We start from the raw sequence: 22,621 nt of genomic DNA on the forward strand, positions 1-22,621 counted from the left end.
AACGCCCGCAGAGTCGGGCTAGTCAATTTAGAGACCATAAGCGTTAAAAATGACTTTTTGATAGAAGATTATTTAGCATAAATAATCTTAACCAAAGTTATAGTATATGTCACGAGGATTCCGTACATATAAATATCGCTGAAATCCAACTTAAAACGAAGAAGTTATGATCCATCGAAGTTTTTGCAACAAAACTGGCACGGCTCCGCGTAACGTAAAAAGTGAATTTTTGACGAAATACTTTTTATCCTTACAAATCTAAAAGAAGGTCATAGTATATGTTAAACGGAGATCGTGCATATAGAGAACGTCGAAATATATAACTTCGTTTGAGGAAGTGTTGATTTTTCTAAGATTTTGCATAGCAGTATACAGCCCAGAAATCGAATTTCAGATCGATCAATTATTAGCCGAAACACAACCTAAATGAGAATTGAATATCTCATTAATAGGAGCTCAACGATATAAAGATAGTCGAAAAGGGACGTCGGATGACAAAGTTATGAATTTTTAACGGACTTTAACTGTCTAAGCCTGTTAAAATATAACTTTAAAAATAAAGTTAAAACTAGCCGACAGAGTCTAAACGAAAGTTGTAGATCCCGTCGATACCTACGCGTGGATATAAAGAACGTCAAAAACGGAGCTCGTATGCAAAAGTTACGGATTTTAGAAGATAATTAGTTTTTGGAGTAAACCGCGAGTGACACGTGGCGCGATCTGAGCCACTGCTTCCTCCCCACGCCTTGCCACCATATGGTGACGCTTGGCACCCCAATACGCCGTGTTCAGGCAGCAACACGCCATATTGCTCAATTTCCCAACCTATAAATAGAGGCGCAAATCACCTCAATTCTTCACACCTTTCTAAGTCTTCTCTCCCAAACACCCCCAAACCCTTTCTTCCTTTCCCTAGAACTTCCTAAGTGTTAGAGGCGAGTCCTGGAGGGCTAGAAGGCTCCGAGAATAAGAGCTTTCAACTCAAAAGTTCTGCCCGTGCAGAGCCCGGTTCCTCGCTAAACCCCCTTGTAAGTGAGTTATGCTTACCCTACTTTAAGTATAACTTATGTTTAAGTTCATTATCGTTATTATGAACCTATAAACAAGATTTATCAGTGAATCAAAGTCGTTATACTGATTGATCTACTTACGGGGATGATGTCTAGGAATGAATATTGAAGAATAGATTATTCTTAGGGTAGATCCTTAAGAATAAAGAAGATAATGGGGATAGGTAATAGGTTAATTGTTGAACATGAAGTATGCGAAGAAAACAAATTAACTATATTATTATGGGTTGAAAACCCTATGTACTCACGAGGTTTCCCAACCTGACCCACTCAGTTTATTTGTATCACATGTATCGATGCGAAGATACATTACACTGATAGATTAAAGGAGATGTAATTCATTAATGTAAATGAATGTAAGGTCTGTTTATGCTTATGTTTCTTTATTGATTATGCCATCCCAACGTTTTAATATAATTAAAATACATTTCTTTGGAAATGCTTTGATAACATCTTTATCATGTTTTTCTGGGAACAAATTCTGCAATATTTATCTTTAAAATGGATACTCTGTTTTTTAAACAAGCATAAATAAAAATTTTAAAATGACTCTGAATTTGGGGATGTCACAGTTGGTATCAGAGCATTAGTTTAAGCGAACTAAGAGTAAAGATTTATTTCTGGACTTAAACTTAGAATGCTAAGCGACGATTGTGAGATGAGTGTCTTCTATATTTAGGATGTTTGCTTGAAAAGACACGAGCACTAGCATATTTAGGGGAGATGTCTAAATATCTTTTATGTTCTAAATGATGTATTCTATAATATGCCTTATATGCTTTATGATGTTATCGTTTGATCGAATCTATGGTTTGTTGCCGACCGGATCTGGAAACTTTATGTGTTCAAAAACCAAATGTTTAATTACAGTATTAGAACTGACATGTAACTTTTCGAAATGATAAGGAGATTTATACGTCTATCGTAAATAAAGCTTTACCTACCTTAATTCTCTTCACTGAACACCAAACGTTTGATTTGGTGTATAGATGGGCATGGTGAGAACTCGAAGCGGATTGGGAAATGGTAACCAGCAGCCTGAGCCATGAGTGATTGAGCGTACACCAGAGGTAGTAGTTGCACCCGAGCCAATCACGATGGCAGGAGTCCAAGCGATGATTCGGGCTTTGATGGCTGAACAAAAGGAGGAGATGAGACAAATGTTGCTCAATAGGGATAAACCTACTGTACCTATTGAACAACATGAACTGAACATCGAACAATCAGAGGAAGGAAACTTAAGTCAGACTTTCAGTCAAGCTGAGCCACGTATGGTTAGAAGAAACCAACACAATGGAGGAAATGATGGACGTGGATGTAAGTACAAGGACTTCATGGCATCCAAGCCACCAAGTCTTTCTCGAATCCCAAACCCAGTAGAAGTCATGGATTGGATCTCCGAGATGGAGAAGATGTTTGAAAGTTGCGACTGCAGCAACAAACAGAAGACCGCTCTCGCGGTTACACTGTTGAAGACTGGGATATTAAGCTAGTGGAAGCTACTAGCTGATACCATGCCCAAGGGAGAAGCTAGCAAGATGTATTGGGAAGACTTTTTGGTGCAACTGAAAATGCAGTATTGCTCTGAGCAAGATCTTCTGGAGATCAAAAACGAGTTTCAAAATATGAAGAAGGGAAGGATGAGCGACAACGAGCACGCTGCAAGTTTTCTGAGAAAATGAAGCTTGTTCCTTATTTAGTTCCAACAGAACTCTCTAAGGTCAACAAGTTTGCTAATGGATTACCAGCAGACTTTGGTCAAATGGTCAAACAAGCAACCACCTTAAAAGCAACCATTTGGGCAGCTAAGAATGTAGAGACCCAAATAAGAGAAAAGGGTCTAGAAAAAGATAAGGCAGGAGAAAAGAGGAATCTTAAAGGATCCTCAAGATACGATAAGAAAAGAAGATTCTCGAAGTCTAACATGGATGACCAAAAGTATGGATCCAAGTGGTGTGAAAAGTGCAAGAAAAAGCATTACGGGAGATGTGACGGAGAAGTGACTTGTTATAAGTGTGGGAGGATCAGTCACAATTCCAGGGATTTTACGCTTAATGATAAGGTATGCTACGGATGCAGAGATAAGGGGCATATGTCAAAAGATTGCCCGAACAAAAATGAAGCAACAAGACTGAATACGCCAAAGCCAAAGGCAAGAGCATTCCAGATGATCCTTGATGAAGCAAGTGATGATGCAAAGGATTAGGAGTAAGGATCAATAAAGTAACCATATAGATAATATCACGTGGTGTAGCCTAATATAAGAGGCATAGTATAAGGTGAACTTGAATATCTATGTAATCGTTTCAAGAAATAATATAAACCCTAGTTATGTTATCCGATGTGTTAAATGACTATGTGAAATTCTTGTATGGTGACTTGGAGAACGGAGAGGAAATACTTGGGATGAGTATGAGTAGGTGTGAAAGGTAGTAGAGGCCTATACTACCGGAAGCACAAACTCGCACTTGGATCAGGGAAAGTCATAAGGTTAACAAGTCACTAGTAATTGATTCCGTTTTGTTCATGTCTGTCGTTACAAACGTTTCGGTAATGACTAGGAAGATGATTGTTATTCCGAACCTAGTGGTCATATCAAATCGAGTCCGACTAAGATGAGTATGTTACATGGTTCAGAGAACCAAGATTGATGTAGCATCTGACTTAAGCCAGAAGATTGAAGTAAAAGATAATAGAAGCGATCAATAGAAGTATCAGAAGCATTGTTAAAGTAAGAAGCTTGTAGCTATAAGTGCTACATGCTAAATGTGATTATATCACATTAGAACGTGAAGGAAGGTATATTCCATTCTGGAATTTGACTCAAAAATACCTAAGTCTATGGAGTTGCATCATACGATGAGAGGTCATTAGAACATGACCAATCGATTAGTTACAATAATCGAAGTAAGGAACTTATCTTAAGTTAAGTCTATTTAAGAAAGAGCAGGAGTCTCCAATAAAGATCAAGTTTGTAACTCGAAGGTTACGATTGAAAGTCAAACATAGTACAAAGAGCGGGTGCAAGATTGAGCACCGCCAGCAGTTAAGAAGTCCACGAGTTAGATACTCATTTGAAAGGATATAAGAGTTATAGTTATTACCTAGGGTGAAGAGATAACATATGGAGTCATTATACAAGCCTCGTCTCGTTGATGATTCTGGGACGTAATCATCCTAAGGGGGAGATAATTGTAATGCCCGTAGATTCGGGCTAGTCAATTTAAAGAGACAATAAGCATTAAAAATGACTTTTTGATAGAAGATTATTTAGCATAAATAATCTTAACCAAAGTTGTAGTATACGTCACAAGGATTCTGTACATATAAAGAACGCTAAAATTCGACTTAAAATGAAGAAGTTATGACCCGTCGAAGTTTTTGCAACAAAACTGGCACGACTCCGCGTAACGTAAAAAGTGAATTATGACGAAATACTTTTTATCCTTAGAAATCTAAACGAAGGTCATAGTATATGTTAAACCGAGATCGTGCATATAGATAACGTCCAAATCTGACTTCATTTGAGGAAGTTATGATTTTTCTAAGATTTTTCTTAGTAGTATAAAGTCCGAAAATTGAATTTTAGATCGATCGATTATTATCCGACACAACCTAAATGAGAATTAAAGATATCGTTAATAGGAGCTCAATGATATAAAGACAGTCAAAAACGGACGTCGGATGACAAAGTTATGAATTTTTAACTGATTTTAACTGTCTAAGCATGTTAAAATATAACTTTAAAAATAAATTCAAAATTACCCGACAAAGTCTAAACGAAAGTTGTAGATCCTGTCAAGAACGTAAAAAATGGAGCTCGTATGCGAAAGTTACGGATTTTAGAAGATAATTAGTTTTTGGAGTAACCAACGAGTGACACGTGGCGCGATCTGAGCCACTGCTTCCTCCCCACACCTTGCCACCAGATGGTGACGCTTGACACCCCAACACGCCTTGTTCAGGAAGCAACACGCCGTGTTGCTCAATTTCCCAGCCTATAAATAGAGGCGCAAATCACCTCATTTCTTCACACCATTCTAATTCTTCTCTCCCAAACACCCCCAAACCCTGTCTTCCTTTCCCTAACACTTCCTAAGTGTTTGAGGCGAAATCTGGAGCGCCAGAAGGCTCCGAGAAGAAGAGCTTTCGGCACTTCCCGAGCAGAGCCCGGTTCCTCGCTAAACCCCCTTGTAAGTGAGTTATGCTTACCCTACTTTAAGTATAACTTATGTTTAAGTTCATTATCGTTATTATGAACCTATAAAGAAGATTTATCAGTGATTCAAAGTCATTATACTGATTGATCTACTTACGGGGATGATGTCTAGGTTGTGATTTAGTGACGTGTTTAAAGTGGGATTTCCAAACAGTATACTTCGTATACCAAACGGACCCTACCTCCGATATGATCCTACCTGGTTGTTCCTTACTTGATAGATCATGAAGTAGACTTTCAGTTAATGATGAATCTAGACTAATAATTAGTCGTAATAAGTATTAGACTAAAATCTAGTAATAATGATACTAGGTTTCGTCGAAGGAAAAAGAAAATACTTAGAAGCGAAGCGCTGTCCAAATTTCAGTTCATCACTTTAACAAGTGAATGCATAGTTACTTTCATCTTACACATATATATGAATTATTTAATATTAATACATGCTATATGTTTTTATTATTTGTGTTTTTGATATCTATGATGGATGAATGATTTATACATTTTTACTTGATTTAAATTGTATATGCATTTTTATACTTATAAATATATTTGGTAAAGATGGGTAGATGAAAGATGATATTGATGATGAGAGATGAAATATGATAGAGATGTTGAGAGGTGAAAGATGATGAGAAGGCTTGACTTAAACGATGATCCAATCATCTAGCACAGTATAGGTGACGACCACAGACTATTCTAGACAGTCCAGTGGAACGCAAGCAGGCTCGCAATCTGTAAGTGTTTTTGAACTAAGTGTTCACCAGATGTACTTTAAAAACCCTAACAACTATGGACTTACTGCCTTATAAATAAACATTGGCAGATGTGGATTTAGTGCCCTATAGATGAACATTGGAAGCTATGGACTTAGTGTCTAACAGATAATATCGGCAACTATGGACTTAGTGTCTGTTAGATAAACCCTGACAGCGATGGACTTCGTGCCTATTCCTTAGGGAAATCCTTAGGAATGAATATTAAAGAATAGATGATTCTTAGGGTAGATCCTTAAGAATAAAGAAGATAATGGGGATGGGTAATCGGTTTAATTGTTGGACTTGAAGTATGCGAAGAAAAAAAATTAACTATATTATTATGGGTTGAAAACCCTATGTACTCACGAGGTTTCCCAACCTAACCCACTCAGTTTATTTGTATCACATGTATCGATGCGAAGATACATTACACTGAGAGATTAAAGGAAATGTAATTCATTAATGTAAATGAATGTAAGGTCTGTTTATGCTTATGTTTTTGTATTTATGATAACATCTCAACATTTTTATATAACTAAAATACATTTCTTCGGAAATGATTTGATAATATCTTTATCATGTTTTTTCTGGGAACAAATTCCGCAATATTATTCTTTAAAATGGATACTCTGATTTTTAAATAAGCATAAATAAAATTTTGAAAATGACCATGAATTTGGGGATGTCACACTTATCAAATGATTTTATCAAAATATATTTATGTTTATAAATATCAAATTATTTTATAAAGCTTAAAGCCTTAGGATAATGTAATTATAGATACTATGCCTAGTTGTAAGTTATGATATTATGCCTAAGATATATGATGCCCGATAGTCTAGGAAGAGTTCATACCTAGATGTTATAATGGCAAAGTCCCTAGTATAATGTAGTACCTAGAAGTTATGTTGATCAAATATAGGGATATGCATCGTACCTAGTTGTTATTCTACCCGAATATCCTATTTTCAAATAACCATAATTAGGGTATATATATGAATAGTTATATATACAAAATAGTTATGCGATCAAAGGTTATAATTATAAAATATAATATAAAGATTTATATTGTGATAGTTATATGAAATCCCTAGGATGGATAAATATAAAAGATAAAAGATATATACCTAAGGTCAATGAGTTAGTGAGCTGTTAATATTCATCCAAAGGCGTTGATTCAATTCGACATTCCCCGATACCTATAATCGTTAATCTTGCGAGAGTTAAAAGGATATGTATTGATCTGTACAGGGATGACAACCCCACTTGTGATTGCTAGCTATAATCCCGACATGATAACTTTCTTATTATTCACTATTCGACGTCTGATGAAGCGTCGTTTAGGGGCAAATTATTAGTCAAACAGTGTCAATTATGGGGGCTTATGGCAATACATTAGATCACCTTAGAGATTAAACTACGATTATGGACGCCTTAGAATGGTAAATAAAATACGTTAGGATTAGATAGATATCCTAAAAGTTAAATAAGATAGGATCGGTAAATATGCTAGAGAACAAGATATGATCAATAGATATCCTAAGAGATAATAAGAAATGATCGTTAGATATCTTGTAAGGTAGTAAATTAGGATTAATAAATATATCCTAAAAATATAATAAGATATGATCGCTAGATATCCTAAAAGATAGTAAGTTAGTGTTGATAAAATACTTTAGGAAATGTTTTTATAAAAGAAAAAGGATTCATAAGTTAATACAGCCAAATAAAAGTCGAAAAGTATAAAAACCTGTGTACTCACCAACGTCATGTTGAAAATTTCAAAAATCGCATGTGGTCCTAGGATGGAGTAGAGATCAAGTTAAAGAAGGATTATCAGCATGAAGACTTGTAGATTGTCGTTTAGATAGGTAATTATGAATGGCGCTCTATGATTTGGGAAATCTTTATACCATCACCACTCGACATTTTCCGCCATCGACCGGGGAGTGTGTGACACCAGAAAACATGGCGACAAGGCTTCTCTCGGTTCTTAAGCTACCAGGACAAAAATCAAGTCAAAGAGGTGTTGTGTCCCGGTTCTAGGCATCGACATAATACCAAGTGATTTAAGGGTGATAAATACTAGTTCTAGAAACACTTAATATGGTCTAGGACTGGTTAATATGCTTATAAAAAGAACCAAACTCTTCCATCACAAAAATCTCGTTGAATATATGTATAAGTAGCTTTGGAAGCATTTGAAGGTGATTTTCTTGGTTTTAGTTGTCCACACTTGTTCTTACGTGTTAATGGGAGTAAAAACCAACTTTAACAATCAATAGTAAGATCCAGAGCTCATCAAACTCGACCGAAACAAATTAGAACGGAAAAACCCACATAAAACATTTTTTTGACTGTATAGATGTCATCAGAGGCAGATCCGACCTCCACGTCGGAGGGGAGCGGGGTTACTAGGGGTAAGAGAAGGCTAGTACATTCCTTGGGTGGGCGGAAAGTTGTAGAAATGAGCTTAGAAGCTCTCATTTTGAGAGTTTTTCCCCTTAACCTTGATATGGTGATAAAATCTATCTTAAGTATTTGCTTTTAGAAATATGATTTCAAGAAATAGCAAATTAGACCCTAGAATATTTATTTAATTTATTATATTATTATTATTATTATTATCTTTCTCTTTAATAAATATTATAATTTATTAAATACTTTCTTATATTAATTTACCTTTTAATTTACTTTTTTAAAATTAATAATTAAAAAATAATAATATTTTTAACATTTATTTACTTATCTATTCACTTTCCTAATATTTCAAATTGTACAATCACCATTTTTATTTGTTAAACCCTTTTACAAATAATAAAACAAAAAAGGGGCGTTATAGCTCTCCCTACTTATCTGAATTTCATCCCCGAACTTCAGTCCTTGAATAATCAGATCACTAAGTCACTTGTCTTCCATGGCCCTTGGGAACATATTTGTTCCTTGCACTGGACTATTAACTTGAACCCTTTCTATGAACTCCAAACTTGATTCTAAGTGGCTATGTATAATAAGGAATCAGATAGTCCTTCGAATCAATAACTCCACCCTAAAGAAACAAAAAAACAAGAACATACAGTAGGCCTATGTAAGTCTAATTTCCATAACTTTCCATAGCTTTCTAATGAGTCTTTGGGGAACTCATAATCATCCTTGATTCTTTCGAAATCCTATATAGTCAAACTGTATTAGTGTTGATAAGCACTCAGTCCCTTAAACCATCCCTACTAATAGGGGTTCTACACTTCCTTCCTTCCTTGTGAAGGTTTAGCTCTCTCCCACTTGGGTTTTACCACTTGGGTATCTTGTGCATAGGATGTTGGTATGTTGTAGTGATCTGTTGTATTGGTAGATATGTTCTGATTACATGTGCTAGTTGGTTATTTGTTCATGAGCATATGTCGAAATAATGTGTTTGGGTTGAGGCATTCCTACTTTGTGCTGAAGGCCAAGATACCCGGGTGGTCCAGTTGATATTGTAGGCCAAGGGAGCAGTTCAGCTGATGTTGTAGGCTAGGGAGCGGCCCAGCTCATTATTGAGGGATTATGTGGCGGTCCAGACTTGTGTGCATGCTTTGTATGTGTATTGATGTGTGAGGTATTTTGGGGAAACTCACTAACCTTTGGCTTACAGATTTTGGTGTCAATGTTTCAGGTACATCAGATGATAGGGCAAGGCAAAGGCATGATCGTACACATCCTCCTGTTGATTTGTGTTTTGAGAGATTTTGATACTTTGATTGTATGGATTTGACTTGAAGTCAATGGTTAATACCTTATGGTTTTGTGGAAATGTTTTATAAAAAGAAAAAAAAATTATCATGATTTTTGGGATGTAACATAGTATGTTTCATCAATAAGCTCACAAGACATCTACTTTTATTCAGGTAGTTTAATAATGCTTAACATCATGAATTAAATAAGAATTAACTTTCTAACTTGTAAAACATATTGTTGATTCATGTGGCTCACTAACCATTGAACTTTGGATGATTGGACGTTTCACATTCTCTTCCCTTTATTTAACTCAAGTTATGTCAGAAAACAATTTCCCTAGTCTTGGAGCAACAATCAAACAAGAACATGTAATGACACTAAGTTCACGTTCCTAGCCCAAGATTTTTTTTTGGAATTTATTTCTAGAATGTATTTTCTTCCAAAATTTTGTACTTCAAAAACTAACTTTAAAATTTTTGAGCTTTTTAAAACTTGTCCCAATTTAAATAAAATTTCAAAACTTATCTCAATCTTAAAACAATTTTCAAAAATTGTTTCATTTTTAGAGAAGTTATCAAAACTTGAGCCTTGTTTTGAGTTTAAACATACACTAACGTATGCCAATCCCTTAAACAATGTTAAAATACTAACTTACAACGTCCTGATTTTTGTAAAATCAATATAAAAAACCATTTGTAAATAAAAAAATCAAAATTCAATTTCGTTAAGAACTTTCAAAAGATAACATCGGAGTTTGCTCAAGGAAAATGTTTCAAAACACATTGCGGAAGTCATAAACCCAGGTTTCATGAATTTAAAGCCACAAGAAAATAAATATGATAATTAGGAGAATGTAAGTGTCTACTGCACTTATGCCAATGTCTTTGATCTATCTACCCCGGCGGGTCCTAAAAAGATTAATACACAACGGGTAAAGAAAAACATTTAGTGAGCATACACAATACTCACCCATTATATCAATCATATACCTTCACATAACACACACTTTCACATAACATTCAATTAACACATTCGTTCCTAACAAATACTATTTGTACAAACTCTACACCAACATGCTAATTCCCCTGAAGGGTCTATCTGAAACACTTCCATACTTCGCCTAAGGGTCTATCATGATCATCCAAACCTTGACCACTTCCCCGGGAGGATCTATCATGTCCAATCATTGTAACACATACACAACTATAACTAACTTAATAGAGAGTTGGTGTAACTCACATGAATAACAAGTTGTTTGAACAATACTATTAGCGTGAGCTATGATGGGCATTCCCCTCCGTAAATGCCTACACCCCATACCAATAATTCAACGTAGATCGAATCTCAATCAATACTTCATAATATTTATATTGTACTTTATTTATACTTTTAATTTCAAAAACATTCTTGTACTATCATGTTGTACACCCACCTTTTCTGAGTTTATTATATAAACATTAATTCATTACTTTACGTACTCTTATTTTTAAGTACTTATACTCTTTGTATACACTCCATTTATGTTTTATCGTATTATACATTCGTATTTTTCACCCTTAACATTAAGAACTATTGTTCACATATTAAGGCCTATTTGACGATTTTATGTTTCAAGATCTTTCCTTTTCACTTTATTACTAATTTTGACCCTTTTAACATAAATATTTAACCATGTGTTTACTTCGTTAAGTGTTGAGTATTCTGTTACGCACTGTTACACAGAATATATTGATTTACCGACCTTTAGAATCTTAGTGATCATTCACATGGTTTTATTAGTATTTGAAGACCTTTACATACTACCAATACAAAATTAAGTTTATATTACAATACTTAATATATTTTATTATGTATACAACCCTTAAGCTCTATTTAACGTCTTTTACTACTATTTAACACATATGTATTAATGGTCATAAGTTTAACATACTTTTCATACATGCACCAATATATATATATATATATATATATATATATATATATATATATATATATATATAAAAGGGTATTGTTATGATTAAAAAAATATTATAATGGTTACATACACAAAACACACACCCAACCCTAATCGTGTATTTCTTTTGTATTTCAACATTCTCAATCCTAGCCCTTTGTATTTTTAACATGTAAATACATATTTTGTTTATTTACTTCTAAAACTACATAAAACCATTAAGTAAGCATATTTTCAAGTTTTATGGTTTCTACTAAGGGTTCATGAGTGTATGATGCATTTGGGACCTCATTAAGATTTTATAGATTTTTTTTTGTGGCTTTTAGCCGTAGATACATGAATTTAACACCAATAACAAGTCTATAACACTGTAAACATGAGGTACAAAGCTATAAACATGTCAACAAGGCTTCCTTTTGTTCTTAAGCTTTCAGACAAAAATAAAGTCAAATAGGTGTTGTTTCTTGGTTTTAGGCATCGCCACATGACCAATTGTTTTAAGAGTTTTAAATACAAGTACTAGCAACCTATAAAATGGTCTAGGATAGGTTTCCTTGTTCATAAAATGAACTAAACTCATCCATCAAAATAATCTCGTTAAATATGTATATATGAAGTTTTGAAAGCATTGTAAGGTAATTTTCTTGGTTCTACCTGTCCACACTTATTCTTAAGTATTAATGGGAACAAAAGAGAAACTTAACAATAGATAATAAGGTCCATAGCTTATCAAACTTGACTGAAACATATTAGAATGAAAACATGTAATTAAGTTCAAGTTGATGGGTTTATTAATTATATGATATCTAAAGCTTAAAAATAACATCTACAATGAAACTAATTCAAGTTGATGGGTTTATTAATTATATGTTCAAGGCTTTCAGAGGAAGTGAACATGAAGCATTTTAATTTTCTTTTGCTGGCTTGCCCTTTATGAATCCATATGACTGAATTGTTCTTTTTAATATTTTGTCTAAAGATCAGACAAAATATGCAAACCAAAATCAACATTTGAGGAGAATGATTAGAGCTTAATGTATGGAAATTTGTAAGATGGTATAGAGATCACAAGTGTTTTCAATAAGACTCCTATTCTAAAACCATCAAAGCAACCTGAAGGTTTAGAGAATATGTGAGATGGTTATATTCAGAATACTCCATGGGGTGTTGTCTAGAAACTTCACGAAGATAGAGTACTGCGAAACAATATGATGTTTTTGTAAGATAAATATATTTTCAAATATGCAACGCTTACTGATATTTTTACAAGGGAAGAGATGTGTATAGTAAACACTAAGAACGACATCAAATACTTTTACGATATGCTGCATTGGTGGTCGATGGTTCGTATGATTCTTATTGGAGTTATTCCGAAAGTCTTTGATTGTGCGAAGTGAAGACCCTTTCACGAATTGAAACAAATAGGGAGATTGTTAGGTATATCATATTGTTTAGATTGTGTTGAGTCTGTATACGAAAGGTTTTGCAAGTCTTGTATCTGTATGTCTTCACTTTTCGTATGCGAACAACATGTTTAGTCTCGTAAGTTTGTGTTTCGTCGTTATTACTTAAGCTTCACAGTCTTGGTCAGTTAGCATTATGCATTATGACAGGCTGTCTTAACTTAGGTGTCCTGACCTCATTGCTCAAATGCCTAATCGACATCTTTATCCTCATATATAAAGGATGTTATGTTAGAGAGAGAGAGAGAGAGAGAGAGAGAGAGAGAGAGAAAGAGAGAGATAAAGAGAGATAGTGCTTTTGTGTGAGGATCTTGCTTCTTTGTAATCGAACCTTACTTACTCTCTAATGGAAAACAGATCTTATTTACTTTGCTAAGTTCATTCTATTACGTCGATCTACATCTTTTGCATATTGATTTCGATCTTATAGAATCTAACGATCCTAAAAGCAGTAACAACGAGAAACCACTACAAGAAATACAACCATTGCCGGTGACACCAATAGCGGCGACATGGCCCTTTAGTGGCGACATATCAATTTGTCGCCGGTAAAGGTACATGTCGCCGCTATTGGTGTTGCCGCTAAAGGGCCACGACACGAATCCGTGTTTTCACATTCTGTTAAACTACGACCGTTCGATCGTGTTTCTAATGCAATGGTTGGGGTACACGTGGAACGTACAAAAAAGACCTAACCCTGTCACTATTAAATGTCGAATAAATGACGTGACAATAATTCCCTCTGAAGTTGTCGACGCTGTTGATAAACGTCGCCGCTAAAGCCCCTTGCATCGCCGATAAAGGCGTCGTCGGTAAAGGTTGACGTAGTTAATAAAAAAAATCAACGCCCTTTTCATTTCTATTTCTGTTTCGCTCCATCTGCTTCTGTGTTTTTTTTCCCTCTTCTTCGTCTATTGGCAAGGATTCAGGCCACCATCACCATCAAAATTGAGGATTTCCAGCCACGGTGAAGTAGATACCGTCGGGAAAAGTAGATACCACCGGTGACTGAGGACAAAGATATGGCGACCGAAGACGAATCTCCGGCGACGGTAGGTATCTACAGCTTAGTTCTGTTTCCCTTTTCTCTTGTAACATCGATTTTTAGCTTATTTTAGTGATTAATTGCAAAAAAAATTGTCAATTTCAGTTTTTGATTTAGGGGGTAATGCGAAGATGGGTTCTACTGGAATTGCTTATCTAATGCATATTCATACATATCAGGAGTCGGGTGTTTGAAGAGGGTGGATACACACCTTGCAAGTTCAAAATTAGATGACTTTAACCTTTGTTTTGCTCATGTATATTTTGCACTTGCAAATTCAATTCCATTTCTTTTGGAATCACCAAATCAGTTTAGTCTATAAATAAAGTACATTGAAATACACACTAAATTAGTTATTTTCCTGTTACTATGTGATAAAAAAGTATCCCAAACTGCAGGTAATCTGGAAATACAAGCAAAACATCATAAGTAAAATTTAGTTTTCCGGCAAAAGAATATTTTTTTGGAAGTCGGAGGGTATGAGGATATCCCGAGAGCATTAGCCACCCCAGATGATATGGATGTTGATAAGTTGAAGAAAACAGTTGAGTATTTCCAAACGGACGAACACAAAGCTGCTTCAGAAAGGAACAAAAAAGTCCGTCAAATGCAAATGACCGTGAATTGTGGGGGGGTCGAGCTCGTATAGAAGTACTTGCTATAAGAAGGGAACGTACGATACATGTAATTATTTATTTAAAATATAATCTAATTTTTAATGTTAAACAGAACCTTAAGAGAGTGGAAACATTTCGCAAGACTTATACCGATAGGGATGATGTATTTGTTAGTGTCGAGGCGGAACAACAATACGTAAGTATTTAATTATAATTTTATCATATAATTAAGTGTTTATTTATACTTAATTGTTAATCACTTTTGGGAAATACAGAATCAGTTAGTGGACGAACTCTTAGAACAAACACAAGTGCCGGAAGGTGAAAGAGAGTTAACACTCGCTCATGAAAGAGATGCTTTCGAGAAAGTATTATGAGAACGACGTGGCCATATCCGAGGCATCGGCCGGAAACCTTCTGCTATCCCGCCGATTTCATAGCCATCGCAACCACCACCACAGCCATCACATCCATCACAAGTAAAACAAGATTATTTAATTTCAATAAATGCATGTTGATTTGGTAATTTTTGTTTGTGGTGATTATTTTCTAAAAGCTTTGGTAATTGGTTTTTTGTCCTAAGTGTAACAAATAGCAATGTACTATGGTTTTTTTTGTCTAATTAGTTTAAAATAGCGATGTACTTTGGCATCAATAAATGCATGTTGATTTGGTAATTGTGCTTTTGTCCCAAGTGCAAGATATAACAATGTATTTTTGGTATTTCTTGTATTTTAAGTGCAAGAAATAGCAATGTGCTTTGGTATTTCATGTATATAAGGTTCTTTAGCACAAATAGAGTAAAATTAATTAATTTCAAGTGTTTATATTTTAAGTGCAACAAATATAAATGTACTTTGGCTTTTTGTCTCTAGTTTAAAAATAGCAATGTACTTTGGCATCATAAAATGCATGTTGATTTGGTAATTTTGGTTTGTGGTGATTATTTGCTAAAAGCTTTGGTAATTGGGTTTTTTCCCATGTGTGAGAAATAGCAATATACTTTGGTTTTTTGTCTTAGTTTAAAAATAGAAATGTACTTTGACATCGATAAATGTCTGTTGATTTGGTAATTGTGTTTTTGTCCTAAGTGCAAGAAATCGCAATGTACTTTTCGTATATCTTGTATTTAAGTGCAAGAAATAGTAATGTACTTTGGTAGTTTTTGTTTATGGTTGATAATTTACCTTATAAGTTTATATATGTTGTTATTTATTATGTAGTTGGAAAATCCTTCAGGCAATGCTCAACGACCCGACATGTATGGAGGAGCTTTATGCGTTTTTTCAATCGGGGAACGATCAAGGAGGAAACGATGGAAACGTAGATGATAGTTCGTCGGATAATTAATTTGTGTTTTGTATGTTACACTTGTCATGACACTAAGCTGTTTGTTAGAATTGTAAAACTTTGGTTCTTTATTTTTGTATGAAATTAATTATAATAGTATTTGGTATCTAATCGGATGTTGTTATGTAATTTTTTTCTGCATTTAATGTCATTATGTATCGGTTTTTTTATACCCAAAATCGTTGATTAAAAAAAATTATAAAATGAAAAATGTTATTACCGGTGACATCGGCATTAGCGGCGACAAAAAGTATCACTGGCGACAGAATCATTAGCGGCGACAATTTTATTTACCAACGACATTTTGATCAATAGCGACAGAGCAGTAGCGAGAACTTTTTACTGGCGACGTGCCACCGCTGTTACCTTTACCGACGACTTTTTTACTTTGTGCCGACGATTTTTGTTGTTGTTAATTACCTTTTTTCTTGTAGTGAACCTAGAGTGGAGGCGTCGATCTGAAGATGAAGTCGCCATTGGAGTGCACGTTGATTTGAAGTGCATGCGTTGATGGGGTGATTTCAACCCTAAGAAAATGCATAGGATGAATCCTTATCTAGAAAGATAGGTAGATAAATAATTTATTTCCCTAATTAATCTATTATTAATAGATTAATAATTCCTAAAAATTTCTTTGTTATCGGATATATATATATATATATATATATATATATATATATATATATATATATATATATATATAAACAAATAGCATAATTATTGAATTATTTCAAGTTTATAAAAGTTTTATATGAAAAGTTAATAATAAAAAGTTAACAAAATATTTATTAATTTTCGATAAAAATATACATCTTAAAAAAAAAACTTTTACAATAAAATAACATGACACGTCTCAAACAGTCCTTACACGCACAACACAATGCTTAACAATTAAGAAGTTATGCTTTTCCACCATGTCATAGTATATATGATATCTTTGTTACAATACATTTAATTATAGATGCGTAGTGGTCCTTTGATGAGCTCTACCTAGTATTACTGCCATTCCTACATGTTTTAAGGGAAGGAGACAAATGACAATACATTGAGAAAGAAAGAGAGAATAATATGGAAGAAATGAGTGAACAAATGGCCATCAAGCGCAAAACAAACATAAAACAACATACAAAAACGAAACACTTTCTCCTCTCATATTTAATTTCATTGCATTTTGGATACCTACCCCTCTTGTCATTTCACACAAAAGATAAACCACATTACCATTAATCAACACTAGAATAATCATGGCCTCAAACTAGTTCAATTTGTTAAATTGATTATACAAAGGTCTTTATAAAACTTAATTACAATCATTTAACACTACAATAACCATAGTCTCAAACTAGTTTATTTTGTTAAATTGATTATACCAATGTCTTTATAAAACTTAATTAACTCATTTCATTTTGTTAAATTGATACTTTGATTGATGTCTTAAAAGACTTGTGTAATATAAAATATATATTGTCTGTGCAACGAAACATTAGTGGTTGAAATACAAAATTTCTTATAAAAAATCTAGTTTAACGATGATATGTCCAAAATATCGATAGTGAATTTTTATTAATATGAATATGATACAATTTACTATTTTTTCTTATAATATAAAAGATACTAATTAATATTCAAAATATTTCTAATATACTTTTTATTATAATATCTTTCGGTCGATCTTTTCATCCATATTATCTTCAAGCATTATAATAGAATTTTGCATCGAATTTTCAGTAAATAATAAAGTAACATCATTTTTATAAATATAAACTAATTATTAATCTATTACACTGTTCATTTAATTAGTTATCGGAAAATCAATGCTTGGCAGTTCATCTATATTATTTTCAAGCATTATAATAGAATTTTTGCATTGAATTTTTTCAGTATATAATAAAGTAACATCATTTTTATAAAAATAAACAAATTAATCTATTATACTGTTCATTTAATTAATTATTGGAAAATCAATACTTGGCATTATGTTTATATACGATTTTTCAGTAAAAGGTTAGAGAAACCCCTTTTGTAAGCTTAAAACTCGGGAGAAGCCCCTCTCATGTAAGTCGAAGGTAAGTCTCTCTCTCTCTCTCTCTCTCTCTCTCTCTCTCATGTACACACAAAAGACACGTAAGTCCTCCATATCCTTCTATACATATCTTTACAAACAGTAAGTTGAGTAAAAAAGTTTGCACAGAGAGAGAGAGAGAGAGAGAGAGAGAGAGAGAGAGGAGAAATGGAGGGTGATGCTGGAGGTGGAGGAGGTACTTCATCATGTTTGATGAGTTTTGGAGACAGCAACATCATTAATACTAGCAGTAATAGTAATAATAACAACGTTGGAGCACTATGTCTTCCTCCACCTCCTGTTTCATATAACAACAACAACAACAACCTAATTTTCGCCGATCAAGATCACCATCATCGTCATCATCATCATAGTACCTGTGGGACTTCGACTTCTGCTATGATGCTTGAAAACAGCACCATTAATATCAACGATGGAGGAGAGTTAGCCTTCATGAGCTCCTCCTCGTGTTCTTCTGTTAAAGCAAAGATCATGTCTCATCCTCATTACCCTCGTCTCTTATCAGCTTATCTTAACTGTCAAAAGGTATATCTAGCTACTTCTTACCCCCCCCCCCCCCCTCTTCTCTCTCTCTCTCTCTCTCTCTCTCGTGTGTATGTGTGTGTTTGTGCGCGCTCGCCTATCAGCAAACACGGATCTATATAGTTCTCTATATATAGTTCACAACTGAAACAAGTGATGGAATTTTGTATCTTCAGGTTTCAGCATATCTTTGTATACCTGTTTACTGGTTTCTGCATTTGGTACAATCTAATAAGAAATCCTGAGTAAAAATCAAGTCGTGTTTTTTCAGGGGTTTGTGTGTTTGATTCATAGCTATTGCTTGATTTAGTAGTGTAATAGAGACACTCTTAAAAGCAAACAACTTGTAAGAAGGAACCTAGAAATGGGTTTTCTAGATTTGTGTGTTTCTGTGTGCGTGACATCATTTCTTTTAGTTCTTTCTTCATTTGGTAGCATAATATACTTTCTTGAACAGAGAATAAAAAAATGCAAGGCAAAACCCTTATTTAGACGCAGAAAGTTTATTCTTCCACTTTCGTAACGTATATTTGATATATGAAGCATGTGTTTGTGTTTAATTAAGAGTAATATGAAAGATTTTTTCTTTAATTAATACAAAATACAGATAGGAGCACCGCCTGAAGTAGTGGAAAGACTAGAAGATGCTTGCAGAGCGTCGGTGGTGGCTGCGATGTCCAGTCGTTCCGGCTCCGCAGGTTGTGAGGCTGGTACCAGTGATGGCGGTGCTGGCGGTGGTGGTGGAGGAATGAATATGATGATCATCGGACAAGATCCAGCACTTGATCAGTTCATGGAAGCTTACTGTGAGATGCTCATTAAATACGAGCAAGAACTCGCCAAACCCTTCAAAGAAGCCATGCTTTTTCTCTCAAGAGTTGAATCCCAGTTCAAGGCCATCTCCATTTCTACTTCAGATTCTGGTGCATCATCTCTCTCTCTCTCTCTCTCTAAATTTTATGATCCTGGGGAATTGTTTAATAAACTACAGATTAGACTCTTGATTTCATCATAAAACTTGTAAAAGAAGTGTTCTTTTATTGGTTCCAGTACAAAAAAGCTTCTTTGAATGTTCTTCATGCTTACGAACTAGATGCGATTCTGTTTACTTGGAACAGTTTATTGCCTTCGTTAATGCTATCTGGTTCTTAAATTATTTTTTACAATAGTAATCACCAAAAAGTACTATTAATATATATCATGTATAGATCTTAAATTTGTTTTCAAATTTTGTCCATAGCACAATTTCCAAGACTTGACAATAGTTTGCCTACAGTTTCATATCACATGAATTCTTGTGAAAGTTCCTTTTTCCAAAAGTTTATAATTTTCATGTATACAAACATGAAAAAATCTTTGATATATGAGGCTCATCTATGATCTATTTTATGACACTATACGGCTATGTCTGATCCATTTACGTGTATAATGTAAAAGATTTGTAGGGGAGGACCCTAAACGATGTATATGTATGGAGGCCTATTGTGATGAATCTTTCACTCCATCCTGGAAGCTTTGCACTGTTTTTCTAGTAAAATAACCTGTACAAATTTCCAGTTTTTCACCCCTTGAATGTAGAGATATATATATACAAGTACAATTATATGTTCCTTTTCTTGGCAACATCTTGTCCAATATTACATTGTTTTTTACCCTGGGAGATTTTTTTGTGGCAATTAACATAAGGTTGATTGTCGTCATTTCCACCCAAAGCACCCAAGGAAAAAAAAACTTTGGTTCGGATGATAGCAACTTTAGCAAGTAATGATATGGGGAGTCTACCCCGATAGATTAAATGAATCCTATTTCTTTGGGTCGGATGATTGCATTCCAACCATTGGCAATGTGATCAAGATGCATGCATTTTACGAGTTAGTTGTTAACAGGTTGAAATTGGTGATCAGAATTAAAAAAAAAAAAACTCCTGTGCATATATTTGGGCTTTTATTTATTGTGATGTATTTACAACAAATAAGCTTTAGTTTTAAAATCGGATTCTTATAGCAGACCATATGGAAGAAAACAGTAGTCTATTTGTTCCATATGTTCTAGATACATGTACCTTATTGCATCTAAAGAATTGTTCGTAACTGCATTTCGTGCCTAAAAACTCCTTTAAAGTTGCTTTGTCTTTGATAATTTCTGTTTTAATTTGATGTAAACTTCAGCGGGTGGCGAAGTAGGTATGGATAAAAATGGATCATCCGAGGAAGAGGTGGATGTAAATAACAATCTCATAGATCCTCAAGCTGAAGATCAGGAACTGAAGGGTCAGCTGTTACGCAAGTATAGTGGTTATTTAGGTAGTCTCAAGCAAGAGTTCATGAAGAAGAGAAAGAAAGGAAAGTTGCCCAAAGAAGCACGTCAACAATTACTCGACTGGTGGACTAGGCATTACAAATGGCCATACCCTTCGGTAACTATATACTGTTTTCTTGATTAAAACAAAATCTATCTGGCAATCTGTACACTTCTCCTACCACATTCAAGGTGGCCCAGTGGTTATAACTTTGTATGAAACGCTCCACAGGCTTCAAAAAAGAAAAACTTTACATTTCTCTTAACGTACTCTACTGTCTCTTGTGAACAGGAGGCTCAGAAGTTGGCACTGGCTGAGTCAACAGGACTAGACCAGAAGCAGATAAACAACTGGTTCATAAACCAAAGAAAGCGACATTGGAAGCCATCTGAGGATATGCAGTTTGTGGTAATGGATGCTGCTCATCCTCATCACTATTTCATGGAGAACATCCTCGGGAATCCTTATCCCATGGACGTTTCGTTGCTATAGGGGCTATATATATACACGCCCAACGTGGCATGAAATCTCAACAAATGACCGTATCTATGTATGATTGAGATTGAACTCGATGAGGGTTTTGCAAGTTTGTGTGAACCATAAGGGATGAAAAGAAGCTCGTTAGCGTTCTCATGTATGTTGACCTATTGGTCTTAAGAGTTGGATGATTATAAGACATTGTTATTTAAGATATGCACTTAATGCAAGTAAGACATTCGTGTTTACTTATTATTTTTTGATGTCGAACGCCACTACATAAATCAACTTATATTTTAAAGCGACATGAATCAGCGTGTAAAGTTTAAAAAATCCCGGTAGTTGTATAAAAAAGTGCAAGTATTCTAAATCAAAATGGTAAAAAAATAAGTGGGCAATACAACAAGCGACAACATCATTAAGCAACAATAAGGCAAGCGACAACATCATTAAGAAACAATAAGGCATATTAGCGTTAAACCTCATTCAGGGACTTAGATTGTGGTGAAGGTTCATTCACGTTTAACTACCTAGGGGTCCTGGTCGGAGCTAGCATGAACAAATTAGCAACTGGATGTCCCATATCAAGAAATTTCAGATGCAATTGACAAATTGGATGGCTAGAAATCTTTCTTATGTTGGTAGATTGATATTATGTAACGCTACCTTAGAAGCTTGGGAGGTATTTGTTCTCTCTCTCTCTCTCTCTCTTTAGAGCTCCTTGTACTGCTATTAAACGTCTTAAGAGCACATGTAATAACCTTTTACTGGAGCGGACATGTTGATAGCAAAAAGTGTGGTGATGTAACAATGAGATGAACAAGAGATTCAATAAGAAGGAATCTTCCATATCATTAAGAACTTCAACCATCAATACATACATATATAGTTATACACACAAGGAGAAATAATAAACTCCAACTAATTATGTACATAAGACAGTTCTACCCTTTATCTCTAACTGAAATATAACATATTCTAACAGCCCCCCTCAAGCTGAAGGCAATGTAATGAGATTCAGCTTGGACAATGCTTCACGATGTTGAGTAG

The 22,621-nt window shown here is 34.4% G+C and overlaps 1 protein-coding gene across 1 annotated transcript; it reads left to right on the forward strand.

Annotated features, from left to right (window-relative positions):
* The first annotated feature begins 18,242 nt into the window (after positions 1–18,242).
* LOC145124139 (homeobox protein knotted-1-like LET6) lies at positions 18,243–21,826 on the forward strand. Its single transcript, XM_079059368.1, has 4 exons — positions 18,243–18,798; positions 19,403–19,718; positions 20,964–21,211; positions 21,386–21,826. The coding sequence occupies exons 1-4, from the start codon at positions 18,421–18,423 to the stop codon at positions 21,584–21,586; spliced, it is 1,143 nt and encodes a 380-aa protein (XP_078915494.1). The 5' UTR covers positions 18,243–18,420; the 3' UTR covers positions 21,587–21,826.
* Positions 21,827–22,621: the final 795 nt, after the last annotated feature.

The sequence above is a fragment of the Lactuca virosa genome, chromosome 7, assembly GCF_052849685.1.
Source record: "Lactuca virosa cultivar CGN04683 chromosome 7, Lactuca_virosa_CGN04683_v6, whole genome shotgun sequence".
Taxonomy (NCBI): domain Eukaryota; kingdom Viridiplantae; phylum Streptophyta; class Magnoliopsida; order Asterales; family Asteraceae; genus Lactuca; species Lactuca virosa.